The 16,332-nt window shown below is 42.7% G+C and overlaps 1 protein-coding gene across 1 annotated transcript; it reads right to left on the bottom strand.

The window, feature by feature from the left end:
* Positions 1-4,820: 4,820 nt before the first annotated feature.
* Positions 4,821-11,838, bottom strand: LOC133923832 (calcium-dependent protein kinase 3-like). The gene is made up of 7 exons (XM_062369108.1): positions 11,022-11,838; positions 8,489-8,632; positions 8,257-8,409; positions 7,438-7,553; positions 7,156-7,323; positions 5,349-5,579; positions 4,821-5,264 (listed from the first exon to the last, which is right to left on the bottom strand). Exons 1-7 carry the CDS (start codon positions 11,677-11,679, stop codon positions 5,115-5,117), a joined length of 1,620 nt encoding a protein of 539 aa, XP_062225092.1. The 5' UTR covers positions 11,680-11,838; the 3' UTR covers positions 4,821-5,114.
* Between the last annotated feature and the right edge of the window lie 4,494 nt (positions 11,839-16,332).

Raw genomic sequence — 16,332 nt, 5'->3', positions numbered from 1 at the left:
TCCAACCTCCTCAAGATAATCGTGATAGCATGGTGAATAAGCTTGTAGAGAGGTCCACTGTGATATGTTTCAAGTGCCATCAAGAAGATCACGAGTCCTTCCAATGTAAGCAAGTTGGGAAAAAGACTAAGAAGAAGATGATGATGATGAATCTCCTGAACAAGACCCCCAATATCTACATCAAACCCAACTACAATATCAAAATCAAGAGCAACCACTACTAGCTCAAGAAGAGGAACAGTGACAAAGTTGTTGCACACATGGTTAGGAGAAAAGACCAGAAGTTGAACCAACCCATTTGGGTGCTAAGAAAGTCATCACTAACATGAAGGGGCTCCAATCAGTTTGGATTCCAAAGAAAACTTGAAGTCCACGTGGCTCATGGATTTGGAGACTTGGCTCACAAGATGAAATGAAGATCAAGCAAAGAAATCAAGTGTATAAGATTGGGCAATTGATGAAGATCATGATCATTATATACCAAAATCCTCATCCAAAGGTGAAAGGTAATAAATGCAAAATACTTTCAAATTTGTACATTTACCTTATCTAGGATTGCATGCTCTAAATTCAATTTATTGCAATGCCTAGTGTAGGTTTTTCATATGATAGGTTGCTTGTGTTTCTTTGTTTTTATGAGCAACCTACATAGTTTATTAGGTGTATGTTTCGCATAGCATTAGTTTTACAATTGATATTCTTTATGTGTTATGAACAAATCTATAGGGTACCCTCCACATTTTTATCAACAACAAGTGCATATCTCTTAGAAGTACTCAACACTTGTATGCACACATTTAGGAGGAGCATATCCTATGAGTTGTGATTTTGAGACTAACATGTGTTTCAAGTAATATCTTTTGTAGTCTCATGGAGTGATAAACAAGTCCATAAAGGTATTAAATGCTTAAATGTTTCAATTGTTATTATTATCAATTCATTTTTATATTTAAACTACCTTCATACATGATATGGCTTAAACTTTGTACCACTACTTATTGTCTAGTTGTGCATATATTGCTATATTCCTACAAATGTTATTCACAAGTGAGTCTCATTATATGTATGCACACGTATATAGAGCATTTAGATTATATCATGTGAGTTTCATAAATTGTGACCATTGCTTGTCTTTTTCAATTGATATCAATACCTCATATCCTTACAATTAGTATATATTTTCAATTGGTATTAATTACTCATCATTCTTCATAGTAGTATCATTCATATGGATCATGTTTCATGAAGCTCTCTCCAAAAATGCTTTAAGGTTTTTCCTTAAATTCAACATGTATTCGTGGCGAAAATGATCTTATTAGATCATGATTGTGATTTTGGTGACTAATGACAATATAGTCATTAGGACTAACATGTTTGTTAAAAATATATGCTAGTAGGTCATGGATGCAATACATAAAAAAGCCACCGAAATCGGGAAAAAGTTTGATTGAATTAGAGAAGTCATAGGAAAAATAACTACACCAGAAGATCCGGTGTTACCAGACTTATACACAACAAAGCATTTTACAGAAAGATAGAAAACTAAGTTGAAATCAGATTGTACACCGGAAAGTCCGGTGCTCAAGAGATTGCACACACTGGAGTGTTTTTACTCAGAGGAGGAAATAAATAACTTCACTGGATAGTCCGGTGATCTGTGTGCTTTATACACCGAAGCATTTGTTCCAGAGAAGACTGCAGCTATCAAAGACCAATACAGCGGAAGGTCCGGTCATTAGATGACCGTGCACACCGGAGTATTTTTCCAAAGAGTTTACAAAGAGATGAAAATCAACACACTGAAAAATCCGGTGATAAGAAGATCTACACACCACACGTTGAATAGTGTATAAGACGACTCGATTAAACTCAAGTCTACATACCAGAATTTCCGATGATGAAATTGAAGGCAACGCCAGAATATCGGTATTAAAAAGAAGTTTGAGTGGAGTTCCAACGACTAGTATCCACTGATGTACACACCGGATGTTCCAGTAATTATACTATTGTCACCAGACCATTCGATGTTCATAGTAAAGTTGAACTATTGGAGCAACGAATAGTTGGTGGGTTTAATGCTATAAATACACACCCACTCGGTCATTTGAATGTGTTGAAGTGTAGAAAACCACATATACACTTGAGAAGATATTCGAGCCATCAAAGTGCTAAAAGTAATCATCTAAGGTGATTAAGCACAAGATTAGAGATGTATTAGTGCTTATAGGACTAGAGAGAAGTGTTGCTAAGTGTTGCAACCTAAAGAGTGGATCAAGGAGTGATCTAATTGTGTACCGAAAGGTACGCCAATGCCTTAAGAGTTTTGATGACTCGCTAGTAACTTGTTGACCCTCCAACTTGCTATGGAGCGGTGGAAAGAAGATTGTGTGGGGACATAAAGTCTTTATTTTTGTGACTAAAGCTCCAAAGTAAAGACGACGCAAAAGTAACTATAGGAGAGGTTAGTGGTGAGACCTCGTCTTGTTGGCTTGGTGGCTCATCATGTTTGAGACCTTGTCTTGGTGACTTGATATCTCAAAAGTCGTGACCAGAAGAGACTTGGTGACTAGAGCATATCCTTTGTGGAGCTTCAACGTGAACTATAGATGACTTATGTGCCACCAATACCACGGGATAAAAAATTTGTTTGTCGAGTTTGTCTTTACCTTATTTATGTTTCTGTACTTAAATACTTATAATTTATCTTACTAAAGTATATTGCAATCCTCTTAAACGATAGAGTAGACATATTAGACAAATTTAGAAGATATTTAGATAGAAATTAAGATAAATTTATTTTATAGTTTTTAAAGCAACTAGTTTCTAAATAATTCACTTCCCATTTAGAACATCCCCTTTCCTTAAAAAATCAAAATTAGATAAATAAGATAATTTATGGGGAAAAGGTGGACTTTTCCTGGCTGACCCTGCCACTCTGACGTGTGTGCTGGCCTGCTCGAGAATGGCCCACCTTGTCAGTCGCAACCACTCTTTTGACGACGAAAGTACTGTAGTAGAATAGTGGTAGAAACATGTTGTCCAAATGTTCCACGATAGTTGTTGGTGAAGCGCGTTTCGAGTAGTTTGACAGCAACGTAGCGCCACACGGCAGGGCAGGTTCGGTTCATTTGGGATTAAGAGCGTGTTTGGTTGCCAGCTGAGAGTAATTTGCTTGACCGTAGTGCTGCCTGAGGTGAGGTCGCTGGTGTTTGGTTCAAGCCCTGAGACGACGCCTGGCTCAGGCATCGGGTCTCAGGCTCAGGCTGAGAGCTCGTGGCTTCGAGCGAGCATGCCTGAGTTGTCTCCCACCATCCCCCTCCTGTCGCCACACCGCCCAATCAACACAGGCAGCGCGCGAGCGGAGGAACGCGTCGACGAGCACCGTCGTGACAGGTCCTTCCTCCTCCCCGGCGTGGTCTCCAACCTTGGTTCAGTGGCTTGTGCTCTCGCCGAAGGTGACCAGAGCCACGTCGGCGGCAAGCCCAAGCAGCGGCGGCACGACGACCATCTCCAACGGAGTCTCTAAATTTGAGGATTCTAGTGCTACAGTGTTTTACGGTATACTGTAGCATTAGAAATCCATCTCCAACAGAACCTCTATTTAGTGATACAGTACTGCTACAGTATTAGGGATAGAGGATGTTGTAATAGTGATAGGGGATGCTGTAATAGTATTTTAAAGATGAAGATTTGAGATAGCTGTTGGAGATGGTCTTAGGAAGGATAGGAAATTGTCGGCGAGCAACTTGGTGCAGGGAGGCCGATGGTGAGGCATTTCGTTGAGGAGGCGGCGTTCGGCAGAGGAGATCCTTGATTCCGGCTCAGGTCGTTGGGAAGAAAGGAACCCGAGGCCTCGTGGACTCCGCGAGCTCGTGCTGCAGCTAGGATCGTGAGGAATCGAAGTGGAGTGCCTCGGCTTGCTTGGATTTGAAGGCGGAGAGGCTCGGGCTCGGCCACCGGAGTTGGAGCAAACGAGCCCCTAGGCTCGAGCTCCACGGTTGGGGAGAAGAGGGTGGTGCAGACTCGTAGAGCTTCGGGCGAGCTTCTTGCAGCGAGACCCTGCCGGACCATCACCGGAGCAATGCCACCAGCGAGTTCCACGGATCGGCATGCTGCTCGTGGTGGAGACGTATACATTTTATGTGTTAGAAAGCACTTTTCCGAAATTACGTTTTCTCTCAGGCATAGGGTAGCATCCAAACAGCAAAACTACATTCATGCCTGAGCAGGAAAAAGCATAATGCCTGATCAGGCAGCACTTCTCCTCAGGCATCTCGCTGAGTGCAGCAACCAAATAGACCCTAAAAACAACACATGTTACGCCGTGGCGGAAAGCAGCGAGCGCACACGGATTTATTCCGGCGGAGGCGAAGAACGAATTGGGACTGATGCATCGATCGGTGTTGGCATTTTTCATTTCACCTCCAGATGCTTCCCGGCTTTATCTTGTTCCCCCGAATTCGGCTACATCAGCCTCATCTTAATTATGCTCTACGGCTGATGCGACCAGTGATTGGTGAACTCCAGCATAAATGCATGAAACATCTCCGGTGCAGCACTACTCTATGGAATTCTGGCACGTGGTTGAATTTTCTGGCACCATCAGTCTCGGACTTCAGGATTACGAAAGCATCAGGCCAGAGCAACTTGGTTGCAGATAGAACAGCATCCGTATTGTTCGTACCCGGCAGTGTACTAGGTGAACAATGTTTCGTATCTTCTATTTTGGCATCACATAGTAGGGTAGGACACTACTCCATTAGCACATTCGGCATTTGCCAATACAAGTGCGTAATGAATTTCGCCACTGGCTAGCACGCTAGGTCAACAAATTGCATTTCAAGACTGCAAAACATCGTGTTGTACAACACTAAGCATCAGGTACCATAGGATCGGACCACATAGGAGAAAGCAGGCGCACAGCATTTGGCACATCATTCGGCACGTGCTTGTCAGCGAAACCGGGAGAACTAATTACACAGGTAAGCCAATCAGGGGGGTTCCACCTATCTAAATTTTCATGCAAAATAATCATGAGAAAAAGGCAAAAGAGCTTCAGCTTAGTGAGGCCAATGGCCTAACTACAAGCACACGTAAGACCGCTGGGTGCGGTTTCACTCAACACCCAATTTTAATGACCCATCTTTTATAAGCTTCATGCTGAGGCTGTTGAATCTTCCTCTCGAATAGTGCCGGGATGCCTTTCTCCAATCTGTACCGGTCTTCATCATTGCTACAAACTCGTCATAGCTAATTTTGCCATCCTGCAGATGCAAATAGAGAAGACATTTGTTTAGATGAAGGGAGAACCAAAGTAACGGTTGTATTAGATATGAGAGTATCATGACCTTATCAGTGTCAACTTCTTGCAATATGTCATTCACCACTTCCATGCTATCAGCCCCTCCATCATCCACTAGAGCCTCTCGAAGCTCCTCTGGCTCAATGTAACCATTGCCATCCTTGTCAAAAAATAGGAAGGCCCGTCGAAGATGCTCGTCATTTGCCATCCTTTGCAAATGAAGAGAGACAGCCAAAAATTCCCCATAATCTAGTGCCCCCCTACCATTTGTATCCACCTGTATGCCAACCAAAGCTCATCAGAGTTGTGCAGATTATACAATTCAAAATAGTCACTAATTCAATAATCAACCCCGACCCCTCCTATCACTACCTCCCTCCTATCACCTACTGATTAAGTTATATTAATACAACCATCAAATTGATACAAACCATAGATCCTCACATGATACCAAGGATCATCTGGATCAATTGTCAATCCACCAGAGTACTCAAAACTCAAGTGATGGCATGGCTCAAGGAGGTATTGGAGAGAATAATATGTAATGAGGGTAAGGCAACACTCTTGAGGTGAACTATCAACGAGAGATGCAATAATCTCTTTTATACAAGGAGGAAACCACATTGGTTCCTGGAGAAAATGACAGTTAATTAGTTGCACTGTCCCTAATGTTATTTAGATTGCTGCAACATATAGGGGTCTTTTTTTCATTATTGGTATGAAACAACAAGGACATTTATCTCAGCAAACAGTTGTTTGATGAAATCGTCCGAACTAGTCTGCAGTCTGTCATTAAGCAGTCCTTTTCCATTGCTGGTATGAAACAACAAGGACATTTATCTCAGCAAACAGTTGTTTGATGAAATCGTCTCAACTTTTTTTTTCTCGAATGCGCAGGAGAGCTGCGCATCTTTGTATTATAGAGAGAAAAAGGATCGGCCCCTTACAAGCGCACCACCACCTCACTCCGGGCCGAGCCATGAGGGGTTGAATGAAACAAAATAGATTGTACTGAATAAAAAACCAAGAAGGATGAGACCTGACCACACACAAACTAGATTAACTAGCCCAAGCCGTGACCTAGACCGAGAGTCCGTAGGCCACGTGCACCCGCGAGACACCACAAGTCCTCCTACCCTGGCAACAGCATTACTAGCTTGAATACAGTGTAGGAAAAATCATGCACCAAAATGCATGCATCCTAACTTTTGTCAGCTAGAAGGGACAACCGAAATCAGTGGGGAAATTTCTAACTTTTCATGCAAAGAAATGCCGAACACTGAAACACGTCAATGCAATAATGCATTTGCTCACTGGAATGTATTGTCTAAACTACAGCAGGAAAGTAACAGACTGAGTAATTGCAGCCTGACTTTTACTAGGTATGGTATTTTAAAACAATAGGTCAGCTTCTAAGCAGAGGAAAATGGACAGATCTGATTGAATGAAGCGGTCTATAAGACCTCACTAGGGTATATTTGCATCAAATGGATATTGACACTATAATGAAATACAAGTGGGGCATATATCATAGATGAGCAATAGTCACCCTGGAAAAATCTGGCCGATGTTAATTTCCACAGGGGCTTGGAACACTTGATTGATGTGGATATAAAGTGTAAGATGGCGACGAAAGGAGTGCATTAGACACTAGGAGAATATTACAATAGTTGGTTTAATATGTCTTTCCGCGACATTACCTTCATCTCTGTTCTTCATTGTATCACATCTTTTTTATACCATTTAAATTGACAGGCAGTTTGTTAACCACCTATGATACTTCTAAGGAAATACTGAACCCTTGCCTTGCTTGTTTTTGTGAGGATTGGAGGGGGATTTTTTGAAATACTTACAGCTTCAATGAGCATCTGCACTTCTGATTCCGCAAGATGAGAACCAAGCTTTGCTATTCCGCTCTTTAGCTCTTCATAGGATACAATCCCATCATTGTCAGTATCCATAGTCTTGAACATCTCCTTTATGTCCTCAACTTCCTCAGCAGACAAATGATCAGCAATGACCTAGTCAAATACGTAAATCAGTTCTTGTTAGTCAATTGCCGATTGCTATGATGGAGATAAGAGAAAATTGAATATCAGACCAGGATGAAAAGGTTAAGAGAGCAAGATACAGACCCTTAGAGCCCTTCTTTTGAATCTATTCATCCTAGAAAATTGTTTGAGTCTGGACTTCACGATATCACCAAGAGGAACATTAGGAGCCTTCTTAGCATTTTGAAGCCAAGGATGTTCTGTGATTTTTTTAATAAAGAAAAAAGATGTCAATATTCCTCAAAGAACTGATTCAAAGAAATGATGGTAAAGAAATTACTTATACCATATCAGCATACTTTAAGGGGGCAAACAGATTAATAAAAATTCAGAAACTTTGGTAAAAAGAAGACATGATTGACATTTATGTTATTGTCCTACTCAAAAGGATACTCTCATGTAAACATCAAGCTATGAAGTGGACCACCCCTTTTGATCCAAACATTTCTTGACAGAGTTTTAGCACAAACATGCTACAAAAAGCCAAATCAATGACAATGCACAACCATGCCTGAATTTTGGTCTGCCTCAAACATATTAAAATGTTCAATTATGTCACAAACTGTCTGATAAACAGCTAAAGGCTGAAGCTAAATTAACAGGTTCTAAGCATAGTTCTTTCTTTTAGAATAGCTTAACACGTCAATGAATTAGAATAGATCTTTCTTTAAGGGGGGAAAGTCGACAATTGAATTTAAGCCTAGTGGACCACCTCAGCAGCAGAAATGCAGTACGAATGTCAAATCAAACTGGACACAATCACAATTCTATATTGTTGGGAGGAATGAGAAAAAGAAAAGGAAAAGTAGTTTGCGGCAGTAAATAAAGACTGCTGAAACTTGACAATTTCAACAGTCATGAGGGAAATAGGCAGGCACCATATTAGCACCAGATTTGACATACCGAGAACCTGCTTTGCAGTTAACCTGAGCTTTGGATCAGGCTCCAACATGTGTCGAACTAAATCTTTAGCATTTTCCGAAACATTAGGCCAGGGTTCCCGCTTAAAGTCGATATTTCCACGAAGAATAGCTTGTGCCACCCCTTGTTCAGTCTCTGCAAGTTTTCCAGGTAAGGGTTTTTGAAAGAGAGTAAATCTAATGAAACATACGGGTTCGATAAAAAGGTAATTTACCAGCCCAAAATGGAGGAACTCCACATAATAAAATATACAAGATAACTCCCGCGCTCCATATGTCTATTTCTGGTCCATAGTTTCTCTTCAATACTTCGGGAGCCATGTAATAGGGGCTTCCAACAATTTCTGAAAACTTTTCACCTAAAAATAGAACAATAGGATAAGACAAGGCTGGATAAAACTAGAGTTTGGTTGTATAGTAGCATTCATGTCCTGCAAGTATTGCAAATCAGCAACATTGTAATTACCACCATCACAAAAGGAGGACAACGTTGGTATTGATTAGGTTCAAATGCAGTCTTTTTATCTCCTTAAGAAATAAATGAAACACTTTATCTTAAAGCTTAGATAGTGATTACTGATTAGGCATTAAAATCCATAATCAATTGAGATTCCTTAATTTTCATTAAGTACTCAATTTAATTCCAAGAGATACAAAAGTTTCTGAGACCAAAAAAAAAAGAAAGCCTGGAAGAATTTCCGAGCAGACCCTTTTTGCGGGGATGCCGGTACTTAGTAATACTGGTTGTAGCAATGTTTAGCGAAAGAGATACAAGTTTTAGTAGCTATTCAAACAACGAAAATTTGGTTCATGCCCCTGGATGATCACCACTTTAGTTATATACCATCGAAAGACATCATCAGTACACCTTAATACAACTGAAAGATTGCCATTTTGTCCATTGCCCTTGCTACTATAGCATTTGTCTCCTTTAGAAACAAGAGCCACACGTGTAACACCAAATACACCCCTGGACAAGTTGACTGAACCACATCTCTCGAAGCAGTCTGCCCAAATTCCCCAAGTTGGTGAGCCATACACACACTACGCATCCACAACCAAAAATGCAGAATAACAGACAGAAGTTCACAAATTTGGCCCCAGAAGGCCAAAATACAACAGCAAATCACAAGAATACACTTCTTCTTGAGCCATGCAGAAGAAAACACCCAAATGACCCTTAACTCTGTATTCTTCTTGCCACCATGGCCACTAGTTTTACTGGTGGATCACACAAAGCAGGCAGGGTGCGGAAAGAAGTAGGACCGTGGAGGAGGATGGAGGGAAGAACTGTGCTTGCCGGTGGAGCGGTGGAGATTGTTACATGAAGTGGAGGGATTAGAGCTGGGATTTGTGTGATCCGAACTTGGGTCTGACTGGGAAAAAATATCAGGTTGGGAGAGATGGGAATCAGCTCCCTGGGAGAGAACGGTCACAAGGAAGGGCAAAACTCTCAGTGCTAACAGCATCTAGGCCTAACTTGACGAAAGTGGTAAAAAAATGAAGTGATCAAGCTTTCAATGTTATATAACTAAATTGGCGATCTTTCAGTGGCCTACGACTGTTTTTTCCTTAAAACAAAGTGTGCACGGTGAGAGATAAATCTAGTCCAAGAGCTGAGTACTCGATTAAGTAAGTTAAGTCATAGTGTTTAAGAATACAATCTTTGTGTACCTAGCACGGTTTCACACTATTTCGTGCAGGAAATTGGAATTAGGTTGCAAAACTAAATAACAAAAATGCCAAATTGGTCATTCTTAATTTATTGAGAGGAACAAAGACAACCAAAATTAAAAGGAAATGGTCAAGAAGCACCTAACAGGAATTCATCTAATAAAAGTTCGTTGACAAAGAAGAAATCACCCACAACAGAATCGTGGTAGAGAATTGCTTTATCTTACTTATCAACATCCCAAATACTGACCAGTAAACCCACTTGACAAGTTGATGTTTAAGTCAAGTACCATAACCATTGCAACTGTATTAGAAGAACTGTGTCGAAATTAAATACTGCTAACTGTATTATGAATTATTATTTCGCAAAGGTAATAGTGTACATCATATCTACTCCTAAATACTAATAATATCATTGCTACATAGCTTCTCCCCCCGTACAGGTACAGTGAACTGAGCTCAAATCACATATTTGAAGAAATGAATGCACCGATAACACTGCATCTGATATAAAGTACCTAAATTTAACAACTAATGCACCACTAATTGTTCATAATAATCCCAAAAATAGTGGACCACACTACAAACATCCTAGAACCTTGACGTACCAACCAGGCAACCAGTGAGCCCACAGTAATATGTTCATTCTTCAACAAACCAAAACGCTCTGTAAAAGGGAAGAAAGGGCACGATAGAGCTAATGTCCTGAAAAAGATCATCAGTTCCTTCAACATATCCTGATCAAAGGAGATGCTAACAAGATCCACTGACCACTTCCAAATCCTGCCTTCAATAATTTAATTAGCAAGACTATTCACAGCTACAGTAACATTGCGTACCCTGCCCAAATTGTTGCCGGTAATCCAAAGTTCCTAATGAAATAACAACCAAATTGTCTTCGGATTACACAGCTAAGAACCACATTTTCCCGAATAGCAGCGAAGTAACTGCATCTTGCTACACCGAAGTCCACTGCTCAGTTCCCCCTGAACAACCTCACTAAAACTACAAATACCAGAACTGCGCGCGAAAATTCTCCCAAATCGGGAAAGGATCTTGGATGGGGTGACTCACCGGGTTTGAAGAAGATGGAGAGGCCGAAATCGATGGCCTTGAGCGGCGAGTTTTCCTTCTTGTTCGCGAAGAGAAAGTTCTCGGGCTTGAGGTCGCGGTGGATCACGCCGTGGCGGTGGCAGAGCTGCACGACCTCAACGATGGTGCGGGTGACGTTGGCGGCTGCGCGCTCAGTGTAGTGGCCCCGCGCTACGATGCGGTCGAAGAGCTCGCCACCCTCGCATAGCTCCATGATGAGGTGCACGGTGCCCTCGTCCTCGCACGCCTCCCGCAGGGACACGATGCTGGGGCTCTTGGGCAGGTGGCGCATGATGGCGACCTCCCGGCGCACGTCCTCCACGTCGACCGCTGTCCGCAGCTTCCGCTTGGAGATGGACTTGCAGGCGAGCAGCTCCTTGGTGTCCCGATCCATGCACAAGTACGTCACCCCGAACTCCCCGCGCCCGAGCTCCCTGTCCAGGGCATACTTCTCGTCGATCCCGACCACCTCACGCCCCTCCTCACCCAGCACCGTGAGCCGCTTCTGCCCGCCGCCGCCGCCGCCGGCGGCGCCGTTCCGCGGCTGGTGGGGCTTCTTCTTCGCGTTGGATGCGGGGAAGTGCGATGAGCTGACGTCCTCCCGCGCGACGGCGGCCGGCGAGCGGCAGCAGTTGCCCATGGCCGCGCGAGATCAGAAGGCGGGAGGCTAGGGCTTGCGCGGCATTGGGCGTTGGGGGAGAAGGGATGATACAGCCTGGGGAGAGAGAGAGAGAGAGGAGTAGCGAGCAGTAGCTGTGCGGGGTAACGGTATGGAGGAGGCCCTGGGGACGCGTAGCCTTCGCTGCGCGAGCGGCAGCTTTTGGGCCGAGGAGGGCGAGGCGGGTATTCCCACGTGGCGTCGCGGCGTGTGCGTGAAGGGTCACTGGCAGGTGGGTCCCTGCGGTTCCGGATGGTTTTCTGGGTGCGGTTTGGGGTTTTGCGATAAGCGAGCCGATGACAGGTCAGAGTGGGTGGGTGCCGTGGTGGTGGGGAGTTTGTTTAACTGCGCTCCGGGGCTCGGACGGCGTGGCGATACAAAAGAGGAAAATGGCGTCTAAAATAAAATTAAACCGCTTTAAATTTAATTACTCAAAAGAATGCATGTGTCTGCTGCTAATTAGGGTTTGTTTGCACTTGTTGTACTGCACCGTGCCGTGTTGTGGAATCTTTATCATTCCTTTTTCTTAGGCAGAAACTTTATCATTCCTAATGTGTTTTTAATGTTAGTAATCCTAAAAAGATGATTCTAACTAATAACTGTATCCAAAATAGTCGATAAAAATTGTCTGTCTACCATGTGTACCACTTGAGTTCTTCCCTGTCTTTCTTCTATTCCAAATCATAAGTTCAAATATTTTCTCCTCTTCTCGGGAAGAATCGAGAGCTCATTATAGCTATTGTGCCAGTAAGACTATATAAAGTTCGTCTATCGAGCGATATAATATGTAGTGCTAATCACATAAGTTGTTGAAATGGACTCAGCCTATCAAACCCTTGTTCAATCAACTCCTCTTATTTACACCATCTCTTAAACCTCAGCTCTAAAGCACTGGTACCTCTTGTCACCGTTGTTGTTAGTGAGCAGTCCTAGCATTTGTGATTATTGTACCTTAAAGAGTCAATTTCAAACGAATGTCCAACATTTTTTAGTTTAATGTTTGGATTTTGAGTTTAGAGGTTTGAAATTTAAATTTATGAATTGTAAGCCTGTTCAAACTTTGATGGCAGTGGGCCAATTTTCTAGTGCCAATAATCAGTTTTTATGTGACTGGCAACCTTAAACTTATTAGTTATTAAACTTTCTAACCGGGCCAACTATGTAGCCTAACAAAAGAACAAACAGTAACATGTCAATGCACCTCTTTGTATATGATCTCGAAGACCTACCTCCAGATGCATTGGAGGCAATGGAATACCATGAGGAACCACAGTCATGGTGGTAGGGTCGTGGGCAGAACATAGAGTGGCCACAAATTGTGTGATGTAGGGTGGGGACAAGAAATTTGAACAAGAACGACAAAAGACATGCACATGATTTTTTCGAAACCTGCATTTTTTTTATATTTGCATTTATACTCGGCAGCTAGGAGAAAAGATTTTGTTGCTCCCTCAAGTAATTATTTTTCGGCAAGAGGAATTATTTGATTAATAATAATAATAATTCCTTCATTTAGTATTGGAGTAATCAAATTTATAGTAAATTTGGTATTATTCATAAAAATCTCCTAAGTGTTGTCCTACCTGTATATCCTTGCATAATTAAAATCCATAATGTACCAATGCTTGCTTAGATATTCGATTGATGTATGCCGGCGATGTCTTTAAAATCAATGTACTTCAAATGGTCCTATTTAAGTGCAAGCTGGAGAGAATTTTCACTCATGCCACCATCCTTGTCAGGTATTGCCAAAAATCATGTTTTCGCGGCACCTAACTACCAAAAAAAGATACCTAATTCGTGAACAAAATGTCGTGTGTGACTTGCAATCTTTTTTTTTTCACTTAATCTTTTCTACAGCTTGACCCAAGCTGTGGATAAGAAATTTGTTTTACGCTAGCTAGCCATGCGATAATTTCAAAAGCATTTGTTGAAACGCGGAAATCTCACAAATTCATGGGCCTTTTCCAACGACCATTAGAAGCTTCTTTTCTCGCTAAATTATACGGCCTTGCGCCAAATTTCAATAAGCTTGGGGCTGTTTGGTTTGTCAAAATTTTGGTTTGTCAAAACCAGGGCATAGCCAAAATAGGGTGCCAAACCAAAATTTGGCTAAGAAAATGATGTTTGGATTGTAACCCTACAATATTTGGTCATATGTATGAGGGTGAACCCCACATATAAATAAAAAATGTTAGCATCGAAATATGGTTAAATAGGTCTTGATTTGTTCGTTCAATTACAAGGATTATGGTGGTGTAAACGAATTATAATTCACACTAACGGTTTAGAAGATATTATCGTTTAAAGATTGATTACTAAACATTAAAAAAATTCACCTGACTTACCTGATGCTCTTGTGCCACACACAGGGGGTGGAGCTTGGCTCCCCAGGCAGCTCCGGCGAGCGAATTGTCCGCCAAAAAATGCATGTGATTTTTGAAAGAGTAGTTATGGACATCTTAAATTTTTCTGAGATGGACAAAAATTAGCCTTTAACCTAGTGGCAGATAATTTTTTTAAGCATGACTAAAATTTGATTTGACCACCCAACGGCGCAAACCAAACAGATCTTGTTTGCGGCTGTTTTCAACTGTGAAGAGACGGTGCATGTGAACACCTTCTCTCTTCCCATGTCATGTACTCCAGAGACAATGCAGGCTCCTCAATTATGCCATGCTCCCGACGCCAAGGGGCGACAACGACTGCTCGATAGAAGTCACACTTGACCTCGATATCATCCATGAAACACGACGCATGAAACTTCCCAGTAAAGGAAGTACACGAAGAAACTGTGTGGCCATATCTTGCCCGCGGCACAGGGGAAATCCTCAAAAGCAGCGGCGAAACATCACCGTCGCTCCCGGGTAAATTCAAAAGCAGTATCAGCAGCAGCTGGAGATAGATTATGCGCGTATGTCACGGCTGCTGTTCTGGCCGTCTGGGTACTGGAGAATAACACAGCTCAAGGAGCTCAGTCTCAGCAGCGGCAGTCACATGACTCGCATCTCGAGCGCTGCCGCTGCCGCTGCTGTGTGCACAGGCAGGACCAGGGAAGGAGGTGATCCGTTCCCAGCAGGTGAGAGCCAAAAACTTGCCAACCACTCCTAGCTCGCTATGGAAAATTGGAAACCGGATCTCGGCGAGAGGAAAGTCTATCTGGTCTGTACCAGCCTTTGCTTAAAAGCGGCAGGCTAGCTGCTGCTGCCGCTGGATGGGGCTCCACTTTTGTGCCCCTTTTTCGTTGGATGCCATCATTCATGCAGCACTGTTCTCCCACTCTACTTCCCTTCGGCCTTCTCTACCAAGGCATCCCCTCCTAATCATTGTCCCTGCCCATACACGGCTCTTCGAAGAAACGTGGCAGGAGGTTTGTACCTGTGGATTCGTATCATCTGACGTGCCATTTGGACATGTCAGGACAAGTATAAGGTTCATGCAGCTGCTGCCATTGCAACCCATCGAGGAAATGGTACGAAGGACTGAAGGAGGCGTACCAAATCCATCGTTCTGTTTCTGTCATCCACCGGAGCGAGCCGGCCATGTGCGTGATTCATAAAACGCAGCACTGTTCCTGCCCGGCGGAGCGCGTCATGCAATGCAACACAGGCAGTTCTTCGCCCGTGGAGACAGTCGATGTCGTTCAATTGCCGGCGCTTGGATATCTGCTCAATCCTTGCCTTATCTGAAATCTGATGTTTGGTTGTCTTATCGTTATTTCGGTACCTGCTCTTTCTAAGATTTATTTTGCTAGCCTAGATGAGCTGAAACTATGTTTCGACGCTGGCAAGTTAGTGTAACAGGTAAGAAGTGTCTTATATAGTCTGTCTCGCGTCACGAAGTGTTAGTGGACAGCAGGTATTGTTAAGATCATACCCATACCGCGTGACTAAGGCGAAGTTTATGTGACCAGTCCCTGGTTGTGCAACGAGGTCCTGTGACCAGCCATCGTTGGTCGCAGAGCAGGTACATGTTGCATACTTGAGTGTTCTTTTCTTCCACATGCATCTATTTTCGGTGTGGTATGGTTGTTGGCAGTGTTGAATTACAGTAACTTGTCTCTTAGTATTTAACGTCGTAGGGAGGTCTAACGGGTGAGAGTGACGATGTTCAATGATAGTACAACACACTTAAGACGACTAGAGCAATGATAGCACAATACACGCAAGACGACTAGAGCAAGGCAGGACAAACATGTCTATCTAACGTTATTATGTGCTAGAGATAGTTAGCTCTGTCGTAGGGTTTGATATGGTTCAGATGTTTGTGTAATTTTCTCCTAGTAGTATATAAAGGGGTCGAGATTGCGTTTGTAGAAGGAAAGATATTATGTAACAAATTCATTCAATTCATAAGATAATATATATGATGTAAGATTATTATCTTAAAAGATTTAAAACTAAATAAATCTTAATATTTTTAGTCCAAATTGATACGTACTTATAAAAAATACGGATCAACCCGCGCGTATCTGGAATACTAAATTTATTGCAAGGAATCACCGGATAGCCAGCCTCGCCGAGCGAGACGAGTCGAGCTCTCGGCGAGTCAAGATGGACGACAAGAGCCAACCACACACACGCCCTGAGTTCGGGTTCGGCAGCGCACAGGACAGGATGGGGGCACGGCGATTTG

This window comes from Phragmites australis, chromosome 1 (assembly GCF_958298935.1).
Source record: "Phragmites australis chromosome 1, lpPhrAust1.1, whole genome shotgun sequence".
Classification (NCBI taxonomy): Eukaryota; Viridiplantae; Streptophyta; class Magnoliopsida; order Poales; family Poaceae; genus Phragmites; species Phragmites australis.
This window is presented reverse-complemented; position numbering and strand designations above follow the sequence as displayed.

Bases quoted from the DNA above. Each gene is read 5' to 3' on its own strand.
- LOC133923832 (XM_062369108.1), bottom strand. From the start codon at position 11,679: ATGGGCAACTGCTGCCGCTCGCCGGCCGCCGTCGCGCGGGAGGACGTC. The intron at 8,410-8,488 runs GTAAATTACCTT...GAAAACTTGCAG, and splicing joins AGTTCCTCCATTTTGGGCTG to AGACTGAACAAGGGGTGGCA. The intron at 7,554-8,256 runs GTATGTCAAATC...AAAAAATCACAG, and splicing joins AACTGCAAAGCAGGTTCTCG to AACATCCTTGGCTTCAAAAT.